Raw genomic sequence first — 21,677 nt, 5'->3', positions numbered from 1 at the left:
TCTTAACACGCAGGCCATTGACATTCCAGGACAAGAATTGTATTCCCATCATCTGATGTCCTTACTCCTACCCCAACTCATTAGGTAGATATAAAAATTACATCTCCCAAGGCGGATTAAACAAAACAAAGATGTATTTGGTAGGATTCGTGAGTGTGGAACGGTGACTGATCGATGAGGATATTTTACAATTTAACCCCTCCCCCCCCACCCCTCCATGGAAACCCCCCCTTAGTTAACCTGGCCGTTGGTGCCAGATTTGTCTCTCTAAGGAGTCCCCCCTTGCCCAGCTCTGTTACGTAATTATAGTATGGAACATGGGCCGGCATTACCTAAATAGATACTTTTAAGGGGAAACCGTCACAATACAAAAAAAAGGTGTAGAGAGTAGTGATACTAGAGGTAGGCGATTATCACAAAAATTTCCAGTCCGAATTATTGCTCAAAAAAAAGATGAAAGATGTTTTTTCAAACTGGTTAAGTTGTTAAACTCCTCCCACACGCTGGATGTGTCCAACAAATGTCCTTATATGTACATAAAACCGTTTTATATGTGTGCCGCCCCTTTGCCACATTAGTGGATGTGTATAAAAGAACCACGTGCCTTCTGTTCGGGGTGATACTTCTTGCATTACCAAAGGGTGCTGTTCGAATGTACCACCACCCCATGGGGTCCTAATAAACAACTCTTTTGTATTCCAGTTTTCGTGCAAACTTCTGTTCTATGTCAAAGAGTTACTTGCGGCATATGCAGACTCACTGAAATTCGATACCACACTCCTATGTGCTCTATGTGTTGCAGTGTGATTGAGCAGCTTTGGCTTATTAGAGGGTAGTGTTAAGCATTTGTGGTACACATAGAATCAATAAATGGGACACACATTCAAGAATAAAAAACTGATACCAAGTGCAGATTTATATATTACTCTAGTCTGGGCTCTTTATCATCAACATTCTTCCTATTTAAAGACACAGCTCAGTTTGAACCATTTCTAGATGAGGTATGCCCCCAAATTGTGAAATCCTTGTATCTGAAATTTAGATATGGGGTTTTACAAACAAATGCTAATAAATCTAGATGGGGTAGTAATTGTGATGACAAAGATCATGAAAAGTGCATGTTATGCACAAATGAGGTCAAGAAAGATGACTTACACATATAATTTTTTTGCCCTCGATACGACATTCCGAGGAAAAAATGGATAAAACCTCTCTGCAATAATTTAAATATTAGACACTGCAGAGAGGCTGAGTGTATATTGAGGACAGATACTACACAATTGGTGGTTTTTGGTGTAAGCAGATTTCTATTTAATGTGAATACCATAGGAGCAAAAAACGGTTTGAAATTGTAATAGCCTAGTATGTAGATTTTTAGTAAACATTTTACATACCCTGTACATGCACTTTAATAATTGTGATAACCCAGTGATGAATTTTTCTCTCTTTAATGTCCATACCTGGTGGAGATATCAAATAACTTGGATGTTGTAATTGTAATGATGGCGACCGAAGAATTAAAAAAAAAATATTCTGCCTATTTTTAATATTTGTAAAAAAACTTTTTATGTATTTATGTAGCTATTTAGCTTTCTTAAATTGTGTATTTAGAATGGATTATGTAGTTGTGTTTAAATGCCCCGCCATGTGCTAAAATCAGCTGTTCGACAGAATGTATAATGGGAATGTTTTTAAAAGGTGCTTTTATGGTCTAAGAGACCGAAATAAAGTTTAAATTGAATATTACTTTAGACACCAAGATCATCAGAATCAGGTAAATACTTTCAGAAAAATAAATTATTTTTTGCAGTGATAGAACATAGTCAAATAACAGTTTTGAGGTATTAGCCTCGTACACGGTAATGTAATCTATGGGAGAAACATATGCTGCATAGATACACTTGCAAGCAGTTTAGAAGGATACTCCCAGTGCAGAGATGTTGGTCATGTTGGTAGTCTTGAGCGCTACACAGTAAAGTCAAGGGCAAAGGTACCTGCAAGGGGGTACAAGTCCGGCAGAACCCAAAGAGGGACTCAGCTCTTGAGGGTCTCTGGAGCACAGAGACACAGTTGGGTACTGTGAACAAGGGCGGGGGGACTTGGGTACAGAGATGTATTTGCTGATGGGTCACTGTAGTTAGAGGCTCTCGTTTGGCTTGGGTGGCTCTGAGAGAGAGAGAGAAAACAGGACAGGAGGGACACTTTCATTGCTGGCCTTGGTAAGCCAGAAGTCTCTCATCAGCAGGTTGGTTTTGGCTTTGGTGGTGCCTGGACTACACACAGAACAAGCCTTGGTTGCAGCAAATGCTCCAGTAACCAGGGTATTGGCAGACCCGCCAATTCACACTGTGCCACAGTGTGTTATATGATTTCGGCTCCCTTCATATGGTCACCAGATGAAGAGCCAAAATCACATGGTGACAGGAAAAACAACCTGATAACCACTGTAAGTAGTGGATTTCCAGAGGCAGTAACCAGCTGATGACCATTAATAGGTGTGAAAATACCACAGGACATGGCCAACAGCCTCAATAAACCTTTGTATTTATTTTTGGGGGACAGTATGAGGGGCTTAGTGAGGAGCAGAGTACCACTTAGGTATCATGTGGCATGAGGCTGTGTCCCTCCAAGACCCCATCCCCTTCTCACACAGTGGCATTAGTTGTACATTAACAGGTATGTATTGGTGCTGGGCAACCTCTGAAGTGTCTGCCATCTCCAAAATTGGCAGGGAGGGGATCTGACCTTCTGTAGCAGCAAAGACTCCTTCCTGGTGAGTTGCTCCCTCAGTGGCCCTGATGGATGGTAAGTCCAAGTACAGGGCAAGTGGGGTCAGTGCTTGCAGCTGCAGAGGTATGGCTCTTCCACCCCAGAGGAGATGCATTTTTGGTTGTTGAAGTGCTAGGTAGTCCTCTATGGGCTTAGGAAGATGCACAGCTTTTTGACGAGCTTGGTCTGGATGAAGCCAGGGTCGCATATCAAAGGCCGCATTGGCTTTGAAGCCTCTAGTCTTTATATGCTAAATCACTAGCCATCCTGCTGGAGGAGGTGTGAACACCTTCCTCCAAAGCAGGCATTGTTTCTGGCCTCTGAGAGTGCGGATTCTCACCTCCAGGTGGTCAGAAACTCGTCTGTAGAGACAAGTACACTGGAGGAAGCCTGTGAGGGCACCTCTAAGTTGCCCTCTGGGTGCATGTCTTCATAAATCCAATACTTGCATCAGGACAGATTTATTAAGACAAGGTGTTTGATACCAAACACCATTGGTATCAGTGAAGCCATCATGTAACTGGGTTACTCAAAATGACCAGTCCCCAGTATATGCCTTTAAGACAGCTTCCCTGACCCCTTGTAATATCCAGTAATCAAACTTGACAGCACAGGGGCATATCTGCCTAACACATAAAAGAAAGCACCCCGCCTGATGGATCCAAGGTCTGCTATAAGGGTGACTTACATTTAGTACATGCAGTGTCCTTGGGCATGGTGCACAGAGAGTGTGCCATGTTGTGGGTTCAAAAATGGCTTGCACAATTTCATGCAGCCTGCATTGGCAGTCTGTGTGCAGTTTATGTGTGGGTCCATTTGGGTGGCATAATTCCTGCTGCAGCCCATAGGGACCCTCTTCAATACCAATGCCCTAGGTACCAGGGGTACCACTTACTTGGGACTCACAGTGGAACCAATTGGGGCAATGTTAGACATTTACGTTGTTTTTAGAGCAGAAGCTCAGACACTGTGGCCTTGTTAGCAGGGTCCCAGTGCACTAACATCAGTACCAGTGAGAAATAAATAGGGCACTTTCCTACATTCACCCCCTACCCAAACCAATAACCCAATTTCTTACAAAGGGGGGATCAATTTGAGGTTTTTTGCATAGGCGAAGCCCTGTCAGATCACCAACATAAAGGAATAGAAAGTCTGGGAGGCATTCAGAGCTGACACTGATTGATGAGATGATATATTTGAAGTCAACATAAGGGAGACTGTTTTTGATATGGTCATACATGATGTTGTCCTATGGTGTCAGATCTTAAAAGACATGGTGAATTATATAAGAGGAGAAGTTCTCAGAATGTGCAGGGTTGCAACAACACTTATACAATTAGACAGACGCAGAATCAGAATTTCAGAAGGTCTTCAACAATTTGGCGGTGGCAAAATTCATGTATTCAGGAGAGCCTATCTGTCTACGCTGGCGAAGTAAGATTGCACCTCACCTATGAAAATGGTACGTGATCATTGTTATATGCACAGGAGAGGGAGGGTTTGATTCAGATGTAAACTCAAAGTTATATTTGTTTAATTTCAGCATCCCGTTCTTGGTTGATAGATCATAACACATTGGTTTTTCTACTTATTAAAGAAATGTATGTGTTAAAGAGCAATGGTCAGGTATCATTTTGTCTTGTCTTTTGAGATTGTGTTGTGAGCACAAGCAGAAAAGACAGACAACAAGATTTTCCAAGATCACTTTTGTCACACACATCTATATACTAAATTTGTATTGTGTGTGTAGATGAGAGAAAGGACAGCAGAAGTATCTTACCTGCAAGGAGAGACTGATAGTGAGCAGCACCAGGTCCAGTGTCAAGAGAGCATACCCAGCCAGTATGAGACTCTTTCTGCCAAACCTCTCAATGAGGAAACTCTAGTGTTGGAAAGAAGTGAGATAGATATCATAATCTGTGACACAGAGGCACAGTTAGTATGACTTAAGATGCAATACCAGAATCTGCACACATATGTAATGCATCAAACTTTCACCTAATTATTATAAGGAGGTGTACCAATCCATTGAGTTTTTGGGGGTTTACTAGCTTGGTCTCGTACGAATGAGGAACAAAAGACCTATTGCAAATCGATTAGGCTAATGCCAGAATTACCCTACTCAGCATTGGGCATTTGTGATCAAATCTATGGCCATTGTATCGAAAATTAACAGGATTCTGGGCTTCAATCAGCAAAAATTTGGAAATGTACCAATAAAATATTTAAAATTTGGTTAGAGCATGACATGGTCGATATTGCAGAGAAGAGATATGTCCTTTGGATTATAATCTATTGTTTGATCTATCTGCCATTCAGAAAGGTCAAGGAAACAGTCTGAAGCCTCACTGCTTGAGCTTCTTTTAGTCTACCCTCGAAAAGTTATGCCATTGCACCACAATTTGACACCATACATGCGCTACAATTTTGTTGGGAGGCAAAATTCTTTTAGCTCTAAATTATTCAGTTATAAATTTAAAAACAAAAATGTTAAGCACTGCTCGCCACACTTCCGTCATATTTTCAATTTGATTGATTACCTATTTGCTGCAAGATATGCCATCAAATGCAAACAACTGCAGTCATTCTGTGCAGGGATTGTTAAGGTAAGATTTTTTTCATGGCAACAGGTTAATATATTGGATTCGAATTAGAATGATGTGTCATCCTGGACATCTAAGTTACAGACTCATTGGCAGATGGTCAAAGGAATTTTAAAAAGAAGATATGGACATCCACAACCACTGCAACCAGAGGGGCATTTCACTGAAGCCACACTATTGTGAAATACTTGTGATGCTAGGCAAGTGTGTAGTATAATAGGTTATATGTTGTTTTCTATCAAATACTACAAGTACACTTTCCAGTCTGAGGTCTATCAGATGGTGATCACAATCCTCTCACAATTCAGATTAGTGCTACAAATGGGTGAGAAGCTTTCACCTGTAACTATTGATTCCTTAACAGTAGATCCACTAATTGCATCACAGGGGCAAATAAACTGCTTCTACATCAATACTGGAGTGTTTATAATGGAAAGTGAGTGATTTCCACATCCTGTCTAACTCTGAAGTAGGTGCTCATCCCACAACAAATGTCATGGAAGTGCATATAAACGAAGAAAGCATCATTCTATGATTACAAATAAATAAAGGTGTCACAAGATTTAGGGAGGGCTTTTAACGATTATGCAGAACATAGATTGTCTTCAACAGACGGAATGTTTAGGCATGATTTAGAATTAGGTACTAATGAAAATCCATTGTTTACTTGAGAGTGAGCTAATAGGTAAAGGTTTCTCCAAAGTGATAATCTGATGGTGGGGAACGTTTCTACTAATGACTTTCCCTTCAGAATTGTCATCCCCTTCATAAATTGAAGGATTTGTTGTCACTGCCTAAGTCCATGTCATGTCCTTTATGTGCAATTAATAATGATAAAACGTACTGAGTCACATTCAATCATTCATTCATTAGCACGTGGCATCGGCCATTGCATTTTAGGAGCAGTACTCATGTTTATCCTTTAATGGGTGGAAGAGATCATATTTTGATGTAGACTCATGGGTTGCTGCTTACGCTTAGTATTGTAGCGGAGGATTCACAGACTCCAAGTCCCAGCCCTATGTATGGGATCAGGTCTTCAGAGAAGCCGGCTTTACTGAACACGTCATAGGAGTAGAAGTAGATCTGAAAGACACAGTTATACTTTTTTTGCCAGAAGTGTTGTGTGACAGAAGCATCATACTCAAGACATTTGAGGCGATACAACAATTCTTTCCATTCCAGCAACTCTTTTCTTTATTGCTCGAAGAGACATCCAGGGCTGCTGCCTGGTAAATCTTGTGTTAAACCCTGGCTCCCTCAGCTGCTAGGTGGCTTCCCAGCCTCGCTCTGCAGCATTGACCTGATCACCCTGATTCACCACTTCATTCCATGCTTTAACTTTGCCCTCTCTTTGTAACTACCTATGTGCACTTCCCTCCACTTCCTGTACATTTGCCCCCGTGCTCCAACATCCTCTACCATCTACTGTACAATCTGCACCCTTTCACAGCACCCTGGTAGTGTATAGAGGTTTCTGCAATCTTTAAATCTTAATCATGCATGATAATGCATGCCATTATCTTTATAAGCAGGAGTTACATATTCCATGGCACTAGTTTAGATGTTATTTTGCATTCTTTTATGCCAGAATGCTATGCTGTTGTTCTGAAAGTTTATTAATGCTCAAATGTAATTTGATTATTTATTTATGTATCTCGTTGGTATTCTACCAGAGTAACATATCTTAAATATCGCACTACAACGATATTGTACAATATTGTAGCCAAAATATTGAAACTATCTTAAAGGGACATAGATGTGGAGTAAAACAAAATAGTACATCTATACATATCTATGTTTACTTTAATTTAGATTATTGTGGTACATTTTGGCTACAATATTTTTATATGACAATATTTTGTGCTTGATATTTTGACTAAGAGCCACATTGTTTTTACGTACACAAGTTGTTTGACCAAAGAACACTCTTCTTTTCTCTTTACATCCACAATTCAACACGGTGCTGAAACCACCAATGCTGCAATATCTATTTTCGCATCTTTCCCAAAGCTGTATTATTACCATCTCATATCCAAACGTCAACTCTATTAATCGTTTAGTTTTTCTTGGAGTTTTTAATCATATGGCTGCAGTGTCTGGTGAATTTTTTTCTACGTACTCCCAATTTCTTTTTTACGTTTTACCAATTCCTTACACAATCCACATTGATATGCCATTGTCTCCTTCCATCATTTACATCATCATCATCATCAAAGCTTTATTTCGATATACAGAATATCATAAAAGCACATAAAAGTATAAAACCAGAATTCATTAGCATTACAATTTTTTAAAATAGATTACAATATAAGACCATTCATATTTCAATAAATATTTTAAAAAACATATTAAACTTTAACAGCTTTGTGAATATTTTAAAAGGATTCAGCTAAAACTACAGTCATCTAGTAGCCTTCAAGCTAATCAGCCAGGCCCAATTAAAAAATTTGCCAACCCCACACACTAAGGTTGTGAGGTTGTGCTAGTGTCAGCCTTAAGGATTCTGAGTGCAGAGGAATGGTCCCTGGTTCAAAGCAACAGACACACAGGTTTGAGCCATTTCTGTCTGGATTTTCCATAGGCTGGGCATACAAAGAAGACATGAGGGATGTTTTCAGTGACACCTTCACAGAATGGGCAGTCAGAAGGGGTTTGGTATGGGGCTTCCACTTACAGGTGTAATCGCGGAGGGGGAGTGTTCCCAGCCTAAACTGGATAAAGAGGGATCTGTCTCTTGGTTTCGTAATGAAATCCAAGTAGGGCTCCAAGCGAGGCTTTAATTTATGCTGTCTGAATGAATGCCTCAGTCAGCCTACCTGGGTTTGGGTCCCTTTGTTCTTGATCGTCAACGCATATCCAGTCGGCTCGCTTAGTTTCAACCTTGGATAAAGAGACCCCAGGCTCCCAATCAGTTGGCAAGCCAGATTCGAGCAGGAGCCTCTTTATATTACGAATCCAGCTAATTTTGTGGGCATCATGGAGATTCACAACTTCTCTCAGACCATCTAAATACCTTGAGAGCTCCGGGGTCAGCAATAACCGAGCCCAATATAAAAGAGGACATTACCTGGCTAGTTCCTTAATATTAGAGCCGCGACCCAGGTCACTCAATAGAGGTTTGATAGGAGTACCCCTCGGAAGTTATGCCAGCTCCCTAAAAAACGTATTCTCTGAGGTGACCAGGGCATCAACACACTCAAAGCCCTACAACTCTGCGCCATAAAGGGCGCAGCCTACAGCTTTTGCAGCGTAAATATCCAGAGCAGGGGCAATTGGCTTAGAAATGGATGTACGATGTTCTCTCCCTAATGCTCCGGCTACCCTTTTATGGTTTAGTGCCATTTTATCAATGTGAGGCTGCCACTTTAATTTATCCGAGATTCTAATTCCCAAGTAGTCGAATTCTTTTACGCGTTCCAGTGACACCCCATCCAGGGAAAGGGTGGATCTGGATGACTTACTTGGATTAAGATAAAGGAGCTTAGTTCTCGAGGTATTTATGACGAGGCCCCTGAGCTTACAAAACAGACAAAAGCGGTCCAGCAATTTCTGCAATCCTGCAGGAGTTTTTGATACCAATAATGTATTGTCCGCAAAGAGGAGAGCGGGGACTTTGTCACCCGCCGGGCCGGGGCATCGGCATTTATTTCGAGCAAAAAAGAGACTACACCATTCACGAATAACGTGAAGAGTGTCGGGGCTAACACGCAACTCTGGCTTACTCCTCGATTCACAGGGATTCTATCAGTTTTTTGCTCTTGTGATCCCCATCTAATACGGGCATAGGTACCATCATGCATACGTGCCAGGAGATTCAAAATTGGTGAAGGAATCCCCATCTCCTCCAAGATCAGCCAGAGGCGGTCTCGGGGGACCAGGTCAAAGGCGGTCTTTAAGTCAATAAATGCCAGATAAAGGCCGCCTTTGCTAATAGTAACCACCTTCCAGTATAGGAGTACCAGCCTAAATGCTTGGTCTACAGTGCCTGTGCAAGCCCTAAAACCTGCCTGAAAGGGTGAGATGATGTTATTCTCCTCAGCCCAAGAAAGAATCCTCTCCAAAAGTACCCTGCCAACCAATTTCTGCCCCGCATCTATAAGACTAATCGGGCAATAGTTGGCAGTGTCCTCCCTGGGGCCCTTCTTGTAATTAAGGATCACCTCGGCCGCCTTCCATGAATTCGAAACAGGTGAACCTTCCAGCAGTGCATTTGTCAAGTTTACAAAGTAAATTGCCCAGCCGTCGGGGTTGGCTTTAAAATGGTCGCCCGGCACACCGTCCTGCCCTGGGGCTTTAGCAGGTACAATTTTAGCTATTGCAGTCAGGACCTCTTTTTTGTCAACTCTAATGATAGGAGCCTGTCCAGAATCAACATCCAGGGCACCGCTCAAATGTCCTGGGGCTCCGGGCAGTGCATTACCACCATAGAGTTTACTAAAGTGCTCAAACCATTCACTAACTGTGATATGGTTGGGGATCTGATCCGGATCACAACCATTCGATCTTCTGACTAAGGCCCAAAATAGGTCACCATTCTTGTTTTTACTTGCATCTCTGAGGCTTTCCCAATGGGATTCTTCCCACTCCCTTTTAGCTGTTGTTATAGCTTGTCTATAGTGCAGTCTGGCCAGCTGAACAACTACTGGGTTGCATGATTTAATTTCAAGAATTAATTTATTTTTCATCTTTCTGCAGTTACTATCAAACCATTTCTGCACTGGTTTGGTAGTTGTCAAACTCTTTTTACCTGGAACTATGAACAGTTTGCCAATCAGATCCATAGTAACAGTGTAAATGGCTTCTACCTCTACAAGCCCAGCCTCGCCATTACATACTGCAGAAAGCCTTAAGAATTGCTCGCTAAGGATTCCATCCAGCGCATTCAGTCTGGTTTCGTCCATACTAAACTTAGGCCACTTGAGGGATCTATTGCAATTGGATGGTATAATTCGCTTAGTTATTAACCTCTCGCTATTTGATAAAGTAAGTTCCCTTCTCTGCCACGGGTCCACCAGTGTGATGGACAGGGTGTTATGGTCACTCTCCACTGATGGTATAATGACCATATCTACCACTGATTTCCAAGCTCTCCTGTCTACCATTATATAATCAATCCTACTCTCACACAATACTCTATTGTATGTGTTTGCCCCATGAACATCGGAGATGGTACGGCCAATAGCAGCTCTTAAACCTGTTTCAATCAATAGAGCGTTCAGTTGAATGACTACTGGAGACCATCTCCTCACAGGCGTGAGGGAAAGGGGCGGAACGCCCCATTGGGCATCGTCCTCATGCACCCCTAGGATGTCATCTACTGCCAAAGGTTCAAACGAGCAGTTAAGGTCCCCAGCAACCAGGATTAGAGAGTCAGGAGAACACAATTTAAGCAGATCAGATACAATGTCAATAGTAGAGGATTTTTCCCCCCCTTGGGTTCCTCTAGCGTATATATTAAAGAATTCCCAAGTGGGGACACCATTCATACCCCCAATAGAAAGTCTCATAACATCCAGAGATGAGCAAGTGTGGTGAGTAATCTTAAGATTAAGATCAACCTGTACCCATACCATAAGCCCCCCAGAAGGATGACCACGCCCGACCGTAGTAGCAGGTACATGAAAACAAGAAAATCCCTGCTTATATAGAGGTTCAAGGCTCCATGTCTCCTGAAACATACATATGTCATACCCATCAATAAAATTATTCCAATCCGGTAGTGAAAGCTTGTTTCGCAGACCTGCCACATTCCATGAAACAAGTTTGAGATTGTTAATATGAACCTTGTTGGAAATTGGGACACATGAAGTTTCACCTGAGACCTGGCTGGTGGCTATATTAGAGGTACTCAAAGTGTCCAGGGCTAGATTTGGGAGCTCGAGCCCCACGGGCTGTCGTAATGTAGGTGAGTCGGGAGAACATCCACCCAGAGGGGAAGGGGGATTATTCAGTTCTCTTGCTCCAACATCGAGTCAATCAACAGCCTCCAGACAATCAAAGCGGTTGTGGTTGAAAATAGTGTCCATATGAAGGGAGGGCATAAGCCATCCTCCCTGGGGTGGTCCCCTCCCGCTCCGCTGTACCAATGTCCAACCATCTAACTGTGGGGTAAAATAACCTGGAGGATAAAAGTAGGTCAATGGTAGAGAATGAATAGTCGTACCTGTACTAGGGTATATGCAGTTGCAAATATAATCAACAATTCTAGTATTATTAAAATTGATCAAGATGCAATCGCCCCTTATATTTTTAGCCAAATGACCAACCCATGGTACCCTCCGAATCATACGTATTTTGCCAACAAGATGCGGGGGCAGGGGTCTGTTCGTATTTAGCCAATGTACAACCCTATTCCAAAGTTTTGTAGGGCTTTCCACCTCATCTTTGCCCAGCCTTGGTACCCCAGCTAGGAGTACCACGAGTGGACTAACCTCCGGGGGTAAGTTTAATTTTTTTGCCCATATTAGGTTGAGTAGCAGGGACCTCCCCACTTGTCACATCCTGTGGTGGATTATGTTTTTGCTTACTTGAACTATTTAAATTGACAGGGACTGAGTCATTAATAAGGGGGGTGACTGCAGGTGCAGGTGGAGCCAGAGGGGCTGTGTTTGATGCTATTGTTTCTTTATGTGTGGCTGGTGCAGCAGCCTTTTCCTTGCGGGTTTTAGCCAATGGTTTAGTAGCTATAGAGGGATTATCCCTTATGGTGGATTCTACAATTCCCTTGAGGTCACACTCAATCCTTTTTAAATGGACCTCAATCTTGCTCAGCCTTTCCTCTAATGGAACTAAGAAGAGCCTGAGAGTCTCATAGATGGCGTTTGACTCAACCTACGGCACCCCCTCCCGTTCCCCTTGGCTAGGCAAATCGCCTGTTGCCTGGCTCACCCTGCATGGCAGGGAAGAGTCAACTGAGCCTGAGACAGGGTTTGCAGCAGGCTGCTCCAGGGTAAGTGGATTTTCTTTCGTGGCTTTTCGGGCTTTTCTTTTCCTCCCACCAGTGTTATTTACTAATCCTTGCTTGTTTTTTGGGATCTCCCCCAGGTCTCTCCCACACTGTTGCCTAGTATTATGCACCTTAACTATGTTAGGCACAGAAGGAAACCTTTGGGGGGATAACAATAATGATTCTGAGGCCGTGGACTGACTACTAAGTGAAGCCTGTGACAAATCGCAAGTGGGAAGCTGTGGGGTGGGGAGTTCTAAAATTGGAGAAGCACTTATACCACTATTAACATTTAAGTTATCAGGAGTCCGCACAATCGCAATGTGTCCCATTGAAGACCTTCTTGCAATAGCCAGCTCCTGAGAGACACGTCGCTCCATTATAGTAGTTCCCTCATCAACAACGCTATTCATTCTCGTTATGAACTGGTCCATTGCTCCCGTGAAGTTGGCAGCATCCGTTCTCCCCTTGACCTCCTTGGGAGGCATGGCAAAATTCCCTATGAACTACAACAATGTGCATAGGCAAGGTACTCACAGGGAAGAGCTGAGTGGTAGATGGAAAGGGGGTGGCCCGACCCGGCCTTCTCTGGTCTTGAACGGGCTTAAACGTGCCCACCCTTGGCGCGGGCTTCGCCCGGGCGCTCCCGCGCGCGACTCGCGGGGTGAGAGGCGTTCCACTCTTTTAACGCGCCTCCGGGCGCTCTGCTGGTGTCTCTCGCGCGCTACAACTGCAGGGGCACCTGGGAATTCGAGTTCCCTGCCCTCACGGCGGCGATGTTGCTGGTGCGGCGTGTCGAGCCGTTCCCCTCACGGCGGAGTAGTAGCAACCCCAAGGTAAGCCTGATGAGCCGTTCCCTTCACGGCAGCGGGTAAGTACTGTCTCTGTCAAAAACGCTCCATCATTTACCTCCTTCTCACAATTTTCATGACACATTCACCCTGCTTTTCAAATGTTATGGCTGACATGAGAGTTTGTCGAGTATTATTCATGGATACTACAGTGTACAGTATATATTTGTGTGATGTGTGCTAGAGCGCCGTCATTTAAACATTAACTATTGGGACATTTGGTTATTCATTGTCAGTGGTGAAGTGCTGCTACATCAGAAGCATCTGAAAGAAGCTGAACTCCCTTGAAGCTGAACCTTCTCAGCACATAATCCTGGGGCATTTTCATACATGTAACTGAAATCTTTTAGCAGGCCTTTGAGCTCACGGCTCCTGTCCTGTGATTGGATAGAAATTGGATAGGGCAACAGGAACAAATTGCACCATTAATACTAACTGACTTGAATGTTATTTCTGCATGGAAACCACACTGATTGGGGTAAAGAAATAATGAGGCCTTTTCACGTAAAATGTACTTAATAAAGTAGTTTTATTATTCCCTTTAATTTAGAAAAGCATATGACCCATGTTCAGTCACACTATTTGTTTAAGTATTATGAAAATTCTAAATGCAATATGTAAAGACAGGCCTGTCCTATCATAATGCGCCGAGTTCTCCGCCCGCCTGCAGAATCTCTGCAGTCGTAAAATTACTATTAGTAAAATGAAATGCGTAGGTTGTGAATACCGAAAAAATAGTAAACTTACACAAAAGTATAGGATCACCTTTATGAATTAGACCCAGTGCATTAGGGGGTGAAAACCCTCATCTTGAAGTCTTTTTCTGTGCCTCTTCCCTTTACAGTGCTGCTCGCACTTATATATTTGTGTCTTATGTTTCTGCTCTTTGCAGTCATGGAGGAGAGTTGCAAGCATGGCCGGGTTCTCTCTCTGGAGGAGATGCTCTAATAATGCCTGCCTGTAGTTCATAAGACACTAACCATTAACCCTCTGTGATTGCTCCCTGCCTGACCTCACCACCCAAGATTCCCTACCAGTCCCATTCAGTCCCAAGGTTCCCAGGTTCGAGTTGTCTCTATCTGTATTTTGATGCTGTAGCCATCTTAGAACTGGCCACACGAACAGTGGTGTCTACTTGCTCTTGTCCTCCGCCTTCCACTGCAGTGGTGTTGTGATTCATGATAAGAGGTTCAGGGAGCCTAGGGCCAGACTGGGAACACAAACTAGCCCTGGCAATTCAGATGCACCAGCCCCAGCGGCATGGGGGACGTGAGAGGGGAATTGCAGTGCTATTGAGAAGCACTGCTGCTACTTTTGCTACAGGGGTGCCCTTATTAGGTCTCGCCTATGCAGCGCACATGTTCTGCATAGGAGGAGACCTTTATTAGGTCTCCCCTACGCCACCAGCGTCACCACCACCCGTCAGTGCACGCTTCCACCAGGCACACACACCGCCAGCTGTCAGTGCACGCTTTCACCAGGCATAGACACCACCAGCCGTCAGTGAACGCTTCCACCAGGCATACACACCACCAGCCGTCAGTGCATGCTTCCACCAGGCACACATACCACCAGCCGTCAGTGCACGCTGCTACCAGGTATACACACCACCAGCTTCCACCAGGCACACACACCACCAGCCTTCAGTGCACGCTTTCACCAGGCATACACACCACCAGCTGGCAGTGCACACTTCCACCAGGCACACACACCACCAGCGTCAGTGCACGATTCCACCAGGCACACACACCACCAGCCATCAGTGCACGCCTCCACCAGGCACACACACTACCAGCCGTCACACATTACCAGCCGTCAGTGCATGCTTCCACCAGACACACACCACCAGCCGTCAGTGCACGCTTTCTTCAAGCACACACACACCACCAGCTGTTCGTGCACGCTTTCACTGGGCACACACATCACCAGCCGTCGGTGCACGCTTTCACCAGGCACACAAACCACCAGCCGTCAGTGCACGCTTCCACCAGGCACACACAACACCAGCCGTCACTGCTCGCTTCCACCAGGCATACACACCACCAGCCGTCAATGCACACTTACAGCGGGCACACACACCACCAGCCGTCAGTGCACACTTTCACTGGGCACACACACCACCAGCTGTCAGTGCAGCAGGCAGGCTCTTCTCAGAGTTTCTTGGTAAATATGTGTGGGAGGGAGTGGGTCGAGTTTCCTTAAACCATGCTGAGTATGCCGGTGCAGTGCATGAACTCCTGTGTGAGTGAGTCATGCTGCCTGGGGCTCAGTAACTCCACACTTGTAAATTGCGCCTGCACCAGGCTTTTTCTCATTTGCAAAATTCGACCCATGCGCACATTAGGCAGCCCCCAACACCTTGGGAATGACTGCTTCCTACAACCAGAATGGAAACAACATTCAGAGCAATGAAAACAAGTTCATTTGATGCAATGAACTGTTAACAAAATCCATGTCCAGCTATTGTAGATCTGGCAACTTTAAACAAAACAGCAAAAAAAAAAAAAAAAAGAATTGGTATAGCCAATAGGCTTTTTGGACTCCAAAGTATTTAGTTATGCAGCAGAATATCCTTGATGCAACAAAACCAACTGTTGCATGGCTAAACACTTATAAGTTCCCAAATGCGAGAACTATTGGCTATGCCAATGCTTGTTTTATTGTTGCTTTACTGTCCAAAGCAGTTTAAATCTGACATTTATGAAGAAATGATAAATAAGAAAGCGAAGGTTTATTAAATACATTTTATGAACTAGTGGCGTTCCTCTCCAGACATTACGGGCTACTGCTTGAAAATGCAAGTTATACAAGTATGTAAAAAGAAAGTTTTAAGTTTTTATAGAAAATTTTAAGTGTCCAAAGCGACCCAGGGATTGTAACTTGAGACATCGTTTCTCTTGCTCGGCTTTTCAGGCTAACAAGGTTTGTCACCTTGGCTTTGATGGAATTAACGTGGAATTGATCCTGAACTGCTTGTATTCGTGTTTGCTTTTCTTGATTGTTTCGCTGTAAAGGCATTGCGCTTTCCCTCAAGGCTGCAATTTCCTAGTAACAGCGTGTTTCTGCCTTTTCGGCCTTGAGAGTTCATCTTCGGTGCTTTGAAATAAAAATGTGCTTTCAGTGGGAGATACAAAACAGTGCTTTTTAAATGCAAACATATCACGGGATATCACAAGAAAAATCGTAAGACGCGTTGTTATAAAAATATATTATTTCTCACACGAGTTCCTAAAGGAAAACTTGTACTTGTAAAGGTGACATTGAGACGCAAACTAGAATAAACATTTTAGCTACTGAATACAGCTGTTTTTTAATGTTTTCATAAAACGTAAGCACAGAAAACAAATTATACATAAAGGCGGATAGTGTATTTATAAATGTAATGGCGCAATGACCACAACATTTGACTTTAGCGCAAGAACTTCGCTCCAAAGGCAAGAGTAAATGAAGTTAAAAGACAACACAAAAGCCTGTAACCTCTAAGCTGTTACCGCTGCCCATCTGGACTCGGTGTTCCACTGACATAGAATAAACTAAACAGATTTTGCATGTAACTGGGATCAAACGCCAATGCGAGGATGTTGGACTTGGCCCTTCGGGCCGGTTCGCCACTAAACGTTTTGCTTTTAATGGTGACCTGGTGATGGTGATTCTTGGTTTTTTGCGCACTTTCACTGTGTCCCAGTGGAAAGTGCGTGCGCACTCTTAGTGCATGTGGTAAGGTTGGCCTGCCCTCCCATAGGAATGCATGGGGAATGTATGTGACCATGTTAGTTCCTGATGCGTGAGGTGTGCAGGCTCGAGTCTTGTATGTGTGGACTTGTGTGATTGAATGCTGCACAATGATATATGCGGCATGATTGTGTCTAGTGGAAGTGCCACTTCTAGAAGTTGGCATTGTTGTGTAATTTGTGTCTGGCTTGTGATTGACTGGAGCTGGCTGGTGAGCCTGGCTCCAGGAGTCTGGATGGGTCTGCCCGGTGGTGATTGTTGAGATTAGCATGCTGATGACTGGGGAGGAGTGCACCTGGGTCCTGAATAGGGCTGAGCTTTCCCCACACAATGCTGGCTCTGCCCCCTGTGGTGCATCTAATGTCCCTAGCCCTGCCAGTGAAAAGAGTGAGGGGCTGAGCACATCAAGGGTGCTCCCAGACCAGCTGCAACTGGTTCTTCCCCCACCCTGCACCTTTAGACAAAGGATTTCCCTGTATAAAAGGAGGCTGTGACCTCTTGTCAAATGTTATTGTTTCCAACTTGAATCTTACCAGGGGCATGCTACTGCTGGGGCCCGGGTGAAGGCTTCCCTCCCTGGGCCCTGCCCAGCCTCTGGCTTGCTGATGGACTCCTTGTGGCACTGGAAGCCTTGTCCTGTGATGTCCTGCTTGTTGCTGGGACCCTCCTGGCTGTGGGGGTCCTTTCCTGGGGCCTTTGGTGCTTTCTGTGCCCCTAGCGCCCTGTGGGTGTTTTATTTTCGATTTCGGGGCAGAGCGCTGTCGTTTTCCCTCTGAGGGAAGCGCTCCTGCCCTTTGTGTGCCCCCGAGTGCTTTGTGTGCACTTTATTTTTATATTTACGGGTATTCTCCCGTTTATAGGCCCCTTTGCGAGTGCCCACCTCGCTTGTATATTTATTTTATGACCGAGGGAGCCTACCTCTCATTTTGTGCCCCAAGTTTCACCGCCCGCGGCTTGAGCCGCGTCAAGATGGCCGCCGGAAGGAGATGTCCGGCCCGCTGCCTGGTTGTGGGCGGGGCTGGGAGGTGGTGGTTTCCGCTTCCCCCTGCCTGGGGAAGCCTTTGCTACTTTGCCGGTCTCACGTGCCAGGATGGAGAACGGAGATACTGCCGCCGCCTTGCAAGAAGCTGGTGTTGCATGGGGGAGGCCGGGAGCCCACCCTGCCTCCCCGAGTTGCTGCAGGATGTCATGGGGCCTGGAGGGCTCCACTTTAGAAGCCCTGGTCCAGAGATGGGGGACCGGGTAAAGCGTGCCGGGCGCCTTGTGAAGGCGGGGCTCTCATGTGGTGAGAGTGCCCCGCAAAGCGCTACCGCCGCAGGAGAAGCAGACCCGCCGGAGGAGCCCCCGCCAGGAAGTCCAGCCCGGTGAGTGAGAGAGGGCTGGGGGGGCTCCGTGCAGGCGAGTGATGGTGCCTGATGGAGGCACAGAGTTGTGTCCCGGTTAGAGTGGCCCCGTCTTGCAGAGGGCCACTCCCGCAGGAGCCATAATGATTTTAGGGGCCAGAGAGGCCCAGGTCTTTTCTCCCATGGGATACCGCGATTGAGGGGCATGTGTTTTCAAGGAGCAGAGGTTGCTCCCTCGCCCCAGTAGTTCTCTGAGCCCAGCGGGCTCCCACGATGGCCCAGAGGGGCCCATGATTTCCTACGTTGGGGGACATGTTTGTTTGAGGAGCCAGAGTGCTCCAAAGGTCACAGATGTATTTCAGAGCCTTGATGGCTTCACCTTGTGCGCAATCTGTGTCAGAGCCTAGAGGGCTCCCACGTGTGGCAGTCCTTGTCCATGGACTAGCGAGAGCCCCTGTCACAGTTTTGCTTAGTTTCCAGCTGCCCAGCAAGTAGTGGGCAGCTGCACCGTTTCGGTTATTTTCCTTTTAGGGACTTGCTTGCACTTGAGGAGTGAGGCGCACTCATTCATTCTTACCCTGGCCTTCCACAGCTGCGCAGCACTTAGTGCCAGCTGCAGCATTTAGGCCCTCTTCTGTCCCTGTCCTCAGCTGCCCAGCAAGTAGTGGGCAGCTGCTACGTTTAGGTTTTGGCGCAGTGGTGCAACCTGGACTTGATGTAAGTTCTGTGCTAATGTGATTTCTGCAAAGTGTTCTTTGCTGCACCTCTGAATCTGTTGTAGATTCATCATGTGCCTTGTTCCTTACAACTCTGAATGTGTTGTTTATGCATCATGTGTTCTCCTGTGCTGCACCTCTGAATGTGTTGTAGATGCATCATGTGCCTTGTTCCTTACACCTCTGAATGTGTGTTTATGCATCATGTGTTTCTCCTGCACCTCTGAATGTGTTTTGATGCGTCATGTGCCTTGTTCCTTACACCGCTGAATGTAGGTTCTGCATCATGTGTTTTCCTTCCCTACACCTCTGAATGTGTTGTGATGTATCATGTGTAAAATTCCTATGTCTTTACCCCTAAAATGTATGGTGAAACTTAGGTGGTTGTTTTCTCCTAGAACAGGTGTTGCTAGTGAGGCCCTGGTTCCCTGCGTGACATTCTCCTAAGGTGGTTAGGGTTGCGTATGGGGTACTTATCTCTAACCAGTGGTTACTGGTTGTGTGCTTTATGTTCTATTGTATTACTACTATATGTGTTATGTGCTAATTATTATTCCTACAAGTGCTAATTCTACCAAGTACTAAGTCTGAAAGTGCATATTCCTGACAGTGGTCCATGTAGCCCTGTCTTGTACATATCCCCTGTAAATTCTGCCCGTGCCTGTTGGCACATTGTAAAGTGTGTGTTTTTATCTCATGTGTTTTGGTATAATACAAAGGCTACCTTCATATATAACCTTGTATGGAGTTTCCTTTGTGGTGGGCAGAGCACTGTCGTTTTCCATCTGAGGGAAGCGCTCCTGCCCTTTGTGTGCCCCCGAGTGCTTTGTGTGCACTTTATTTTTATATTTAGGGGTATTCTCCCGTTTATAGGCCACTTTGCGAGTGCCCACCTCGCTTGTATATTTATTTTATGACCGAGGGAGCCTACCCCTCATTTTGTGCCCCGAGTCTCACCGCCCGTGGCCCGAGCCGCGTCAAGATGGCCGCCGGAAGGAGATGTCCAGCCCGCCGCTTGGTTGTGGGCAGGGCCGGGAAGACGTGGTTTCCGCTTCCCCCTGCCTGGGGGAAGCCTTTGCTACTTTGCCGGTCTCCCGTGCCTGGAGGGAGACCGGAGATACTGCCGCCGCCTTGCATTAAGCTGGTGCTGCGTGTGGGAGGCCGGGAGCCCACCCCGCCTCCCCGAGTTGCTACGGGACGTCATGGAGCCTGGAGGGCTCCACTTTAGAAGCCCCGGTCCCGGTATGGGGGACCAGGTAAAGCGTGCCGGCGATTTGTGAAGGCGGGGCTCTCATGTGGTGAGAGAGCCCCGCAAAGCGCTACCGCCGTAGGAGAAGCAGACCCGCCGGAGGAGCCCCTGCCAGGAAGTCCAGCCCGGTGAGTGAGAGAGGGTTGGGGGGGCTCCGTGCAGGTGAGTGATGGTGCCTGATGGAGGCACAATGGTGCGTCCCGGTTAGAGCGGCCCCGTCTTGCAGGGGGCCGCTCCTGCAGGAGCCATAATGATTTTAAGGGGCCAGAGAGGCCCAGGTATTTTCTCCCGTGGGATACCGCGATTGAGGGGCATGTGTTTTCAAGGAGCAGAGGTTGCTCCCCCGCCCCAGTAGTTTTCTGAGCCCAGGTGGCTCCCACGATGGCCCAGAGGGGCCCATGATTTCCTACGTTGGGGGACATGTTTGTTTGAGGAGCGAGAGTACTCCAAAGGGCACAGATGTATTTAAGAGCCTTGATGGCTTCACCTTGTGCGCAATCTGTGTCAGAGCCTATAGAGCTCCCACTTGTGGTAGTCCTTGTCCATGGGCTAGCGAGAGCCCCTGTTGCGGTTTTGCTTAGTTTCCAGCTGCCCAGCAAGTAGTGGGCAGCTGCACCGTTTAGGTTATTTTCCTTTTAGGGACTTGCTTGGACTTGAGGAGTAAGGCGCACTTCTTCATCCTTACCCTGGCCTTCCACAGCTGAGCAGCACTTTGTGCCAGCTGCAGCGTTTAGGCCCTGTTCTGTCCCTGTCCTCAGCTGCCCAGCAAGTAGTTGGCAGCTGCTATGTTTAGGTTTCGGCGCAGTGGCGCAACCTGGACTTGATGCAAGTTCTGTGCTAATGTGATTTCTGCAAAGTGTTCTTTGCTGCACCTCTGAATGTGTTGTAGATGCATCCTGTGCCTTGTTCCTTACACCTCTGAATGTGTTGTTTGTGCATCATGTGTTTCTCCTGCACCTCTGAATGTGTTTTGATGCGTCATGTGCCTTGTTCCTTACACCGCTGAATGTAGGTTCTGCATCATGTGTTTTCCTCCCCTACACCTCTGAATGTGTTGTGATGCATCATGTGTACAATTCCTATGTCTTTACCCCTAAAATGTATGGTGATTCTTAGGTGGTTGTTTTCTCCTAGTACAGGTGTTGCTAGTGAGGTCCTGATTCTCTGCATGACATTCTCCTAAGGTGGCTAGGGTTGCGTAGGTGGTACTTATCTCTAACCAGTGGGTACTGGTTGTGTGCTTTATGTTCTATTGTATTACTACTATATGTGCTATGTGCTAATTATTATTCCTACGAGTGCTAATTCTACCAAGTACTACGTCTGAAAGTGCATATTCCTGAAAGTGGTCCATGTAGCCCTGTCTTGTACATATCCCCTGTAAATTCTGCCCGTGCCTGTTGGCACATTGTAAAGTGTGTTTTTATCTCATGTGTTTTGGTATAATACAAAGGCTATCTTCATA

At 45.6% G+C, this 21,677-nt stretch overlaps 1 protein-coding gene across 1 annotated transcript in view; it reads right to left on the bottom strand.

Annotated features, from left to right (window-relative positions):
• LOC147679023 (solute carrier family 2, facilitated glucose transporter member 11-like) overlaps positions 1-21,677 on the bottom strand; it is a 572,060-nt gene that overhangs the window by 134,064 nt on the left and 416,319 nt on the right. The window contains exons 8-9 of the mRNA XM_086944707.1: positions 6,348-6,458; positions 4,550-4,651 (exon numbers count right to left, since the gene is read on the bottom strand). Of these exons, the coding sequence (XP_086800833.1) occupies positions 4,550-4,651; positions 6,348-6,458 (213 nt within the window). The remainder of the gene's footprint in view (positions 1-4,549; positions 4,652-6,347; positions 6,459-21,677) is intronic.

This window comes from Lissotriton vulgaris, chromosome 11 (assembly GCF_964263255.1).
Source record: "Lissotriton vulgaris chromosome 11, aLisVul1.2, whole genome shotgun sequence".
Classification (NCBI taxonomy): domain Eukaryota; kingdom Metazoa; phylum Chordata; class Amphibia; order Caudata; family Salamandridae; genus Lissotriton; species Lissotriton vulgaris.
The sequence above is the reverse complement of the archived record's forward strand: the minus strand, read 5'-3'. Positions and strand labels throughout refer to the sequence as shown.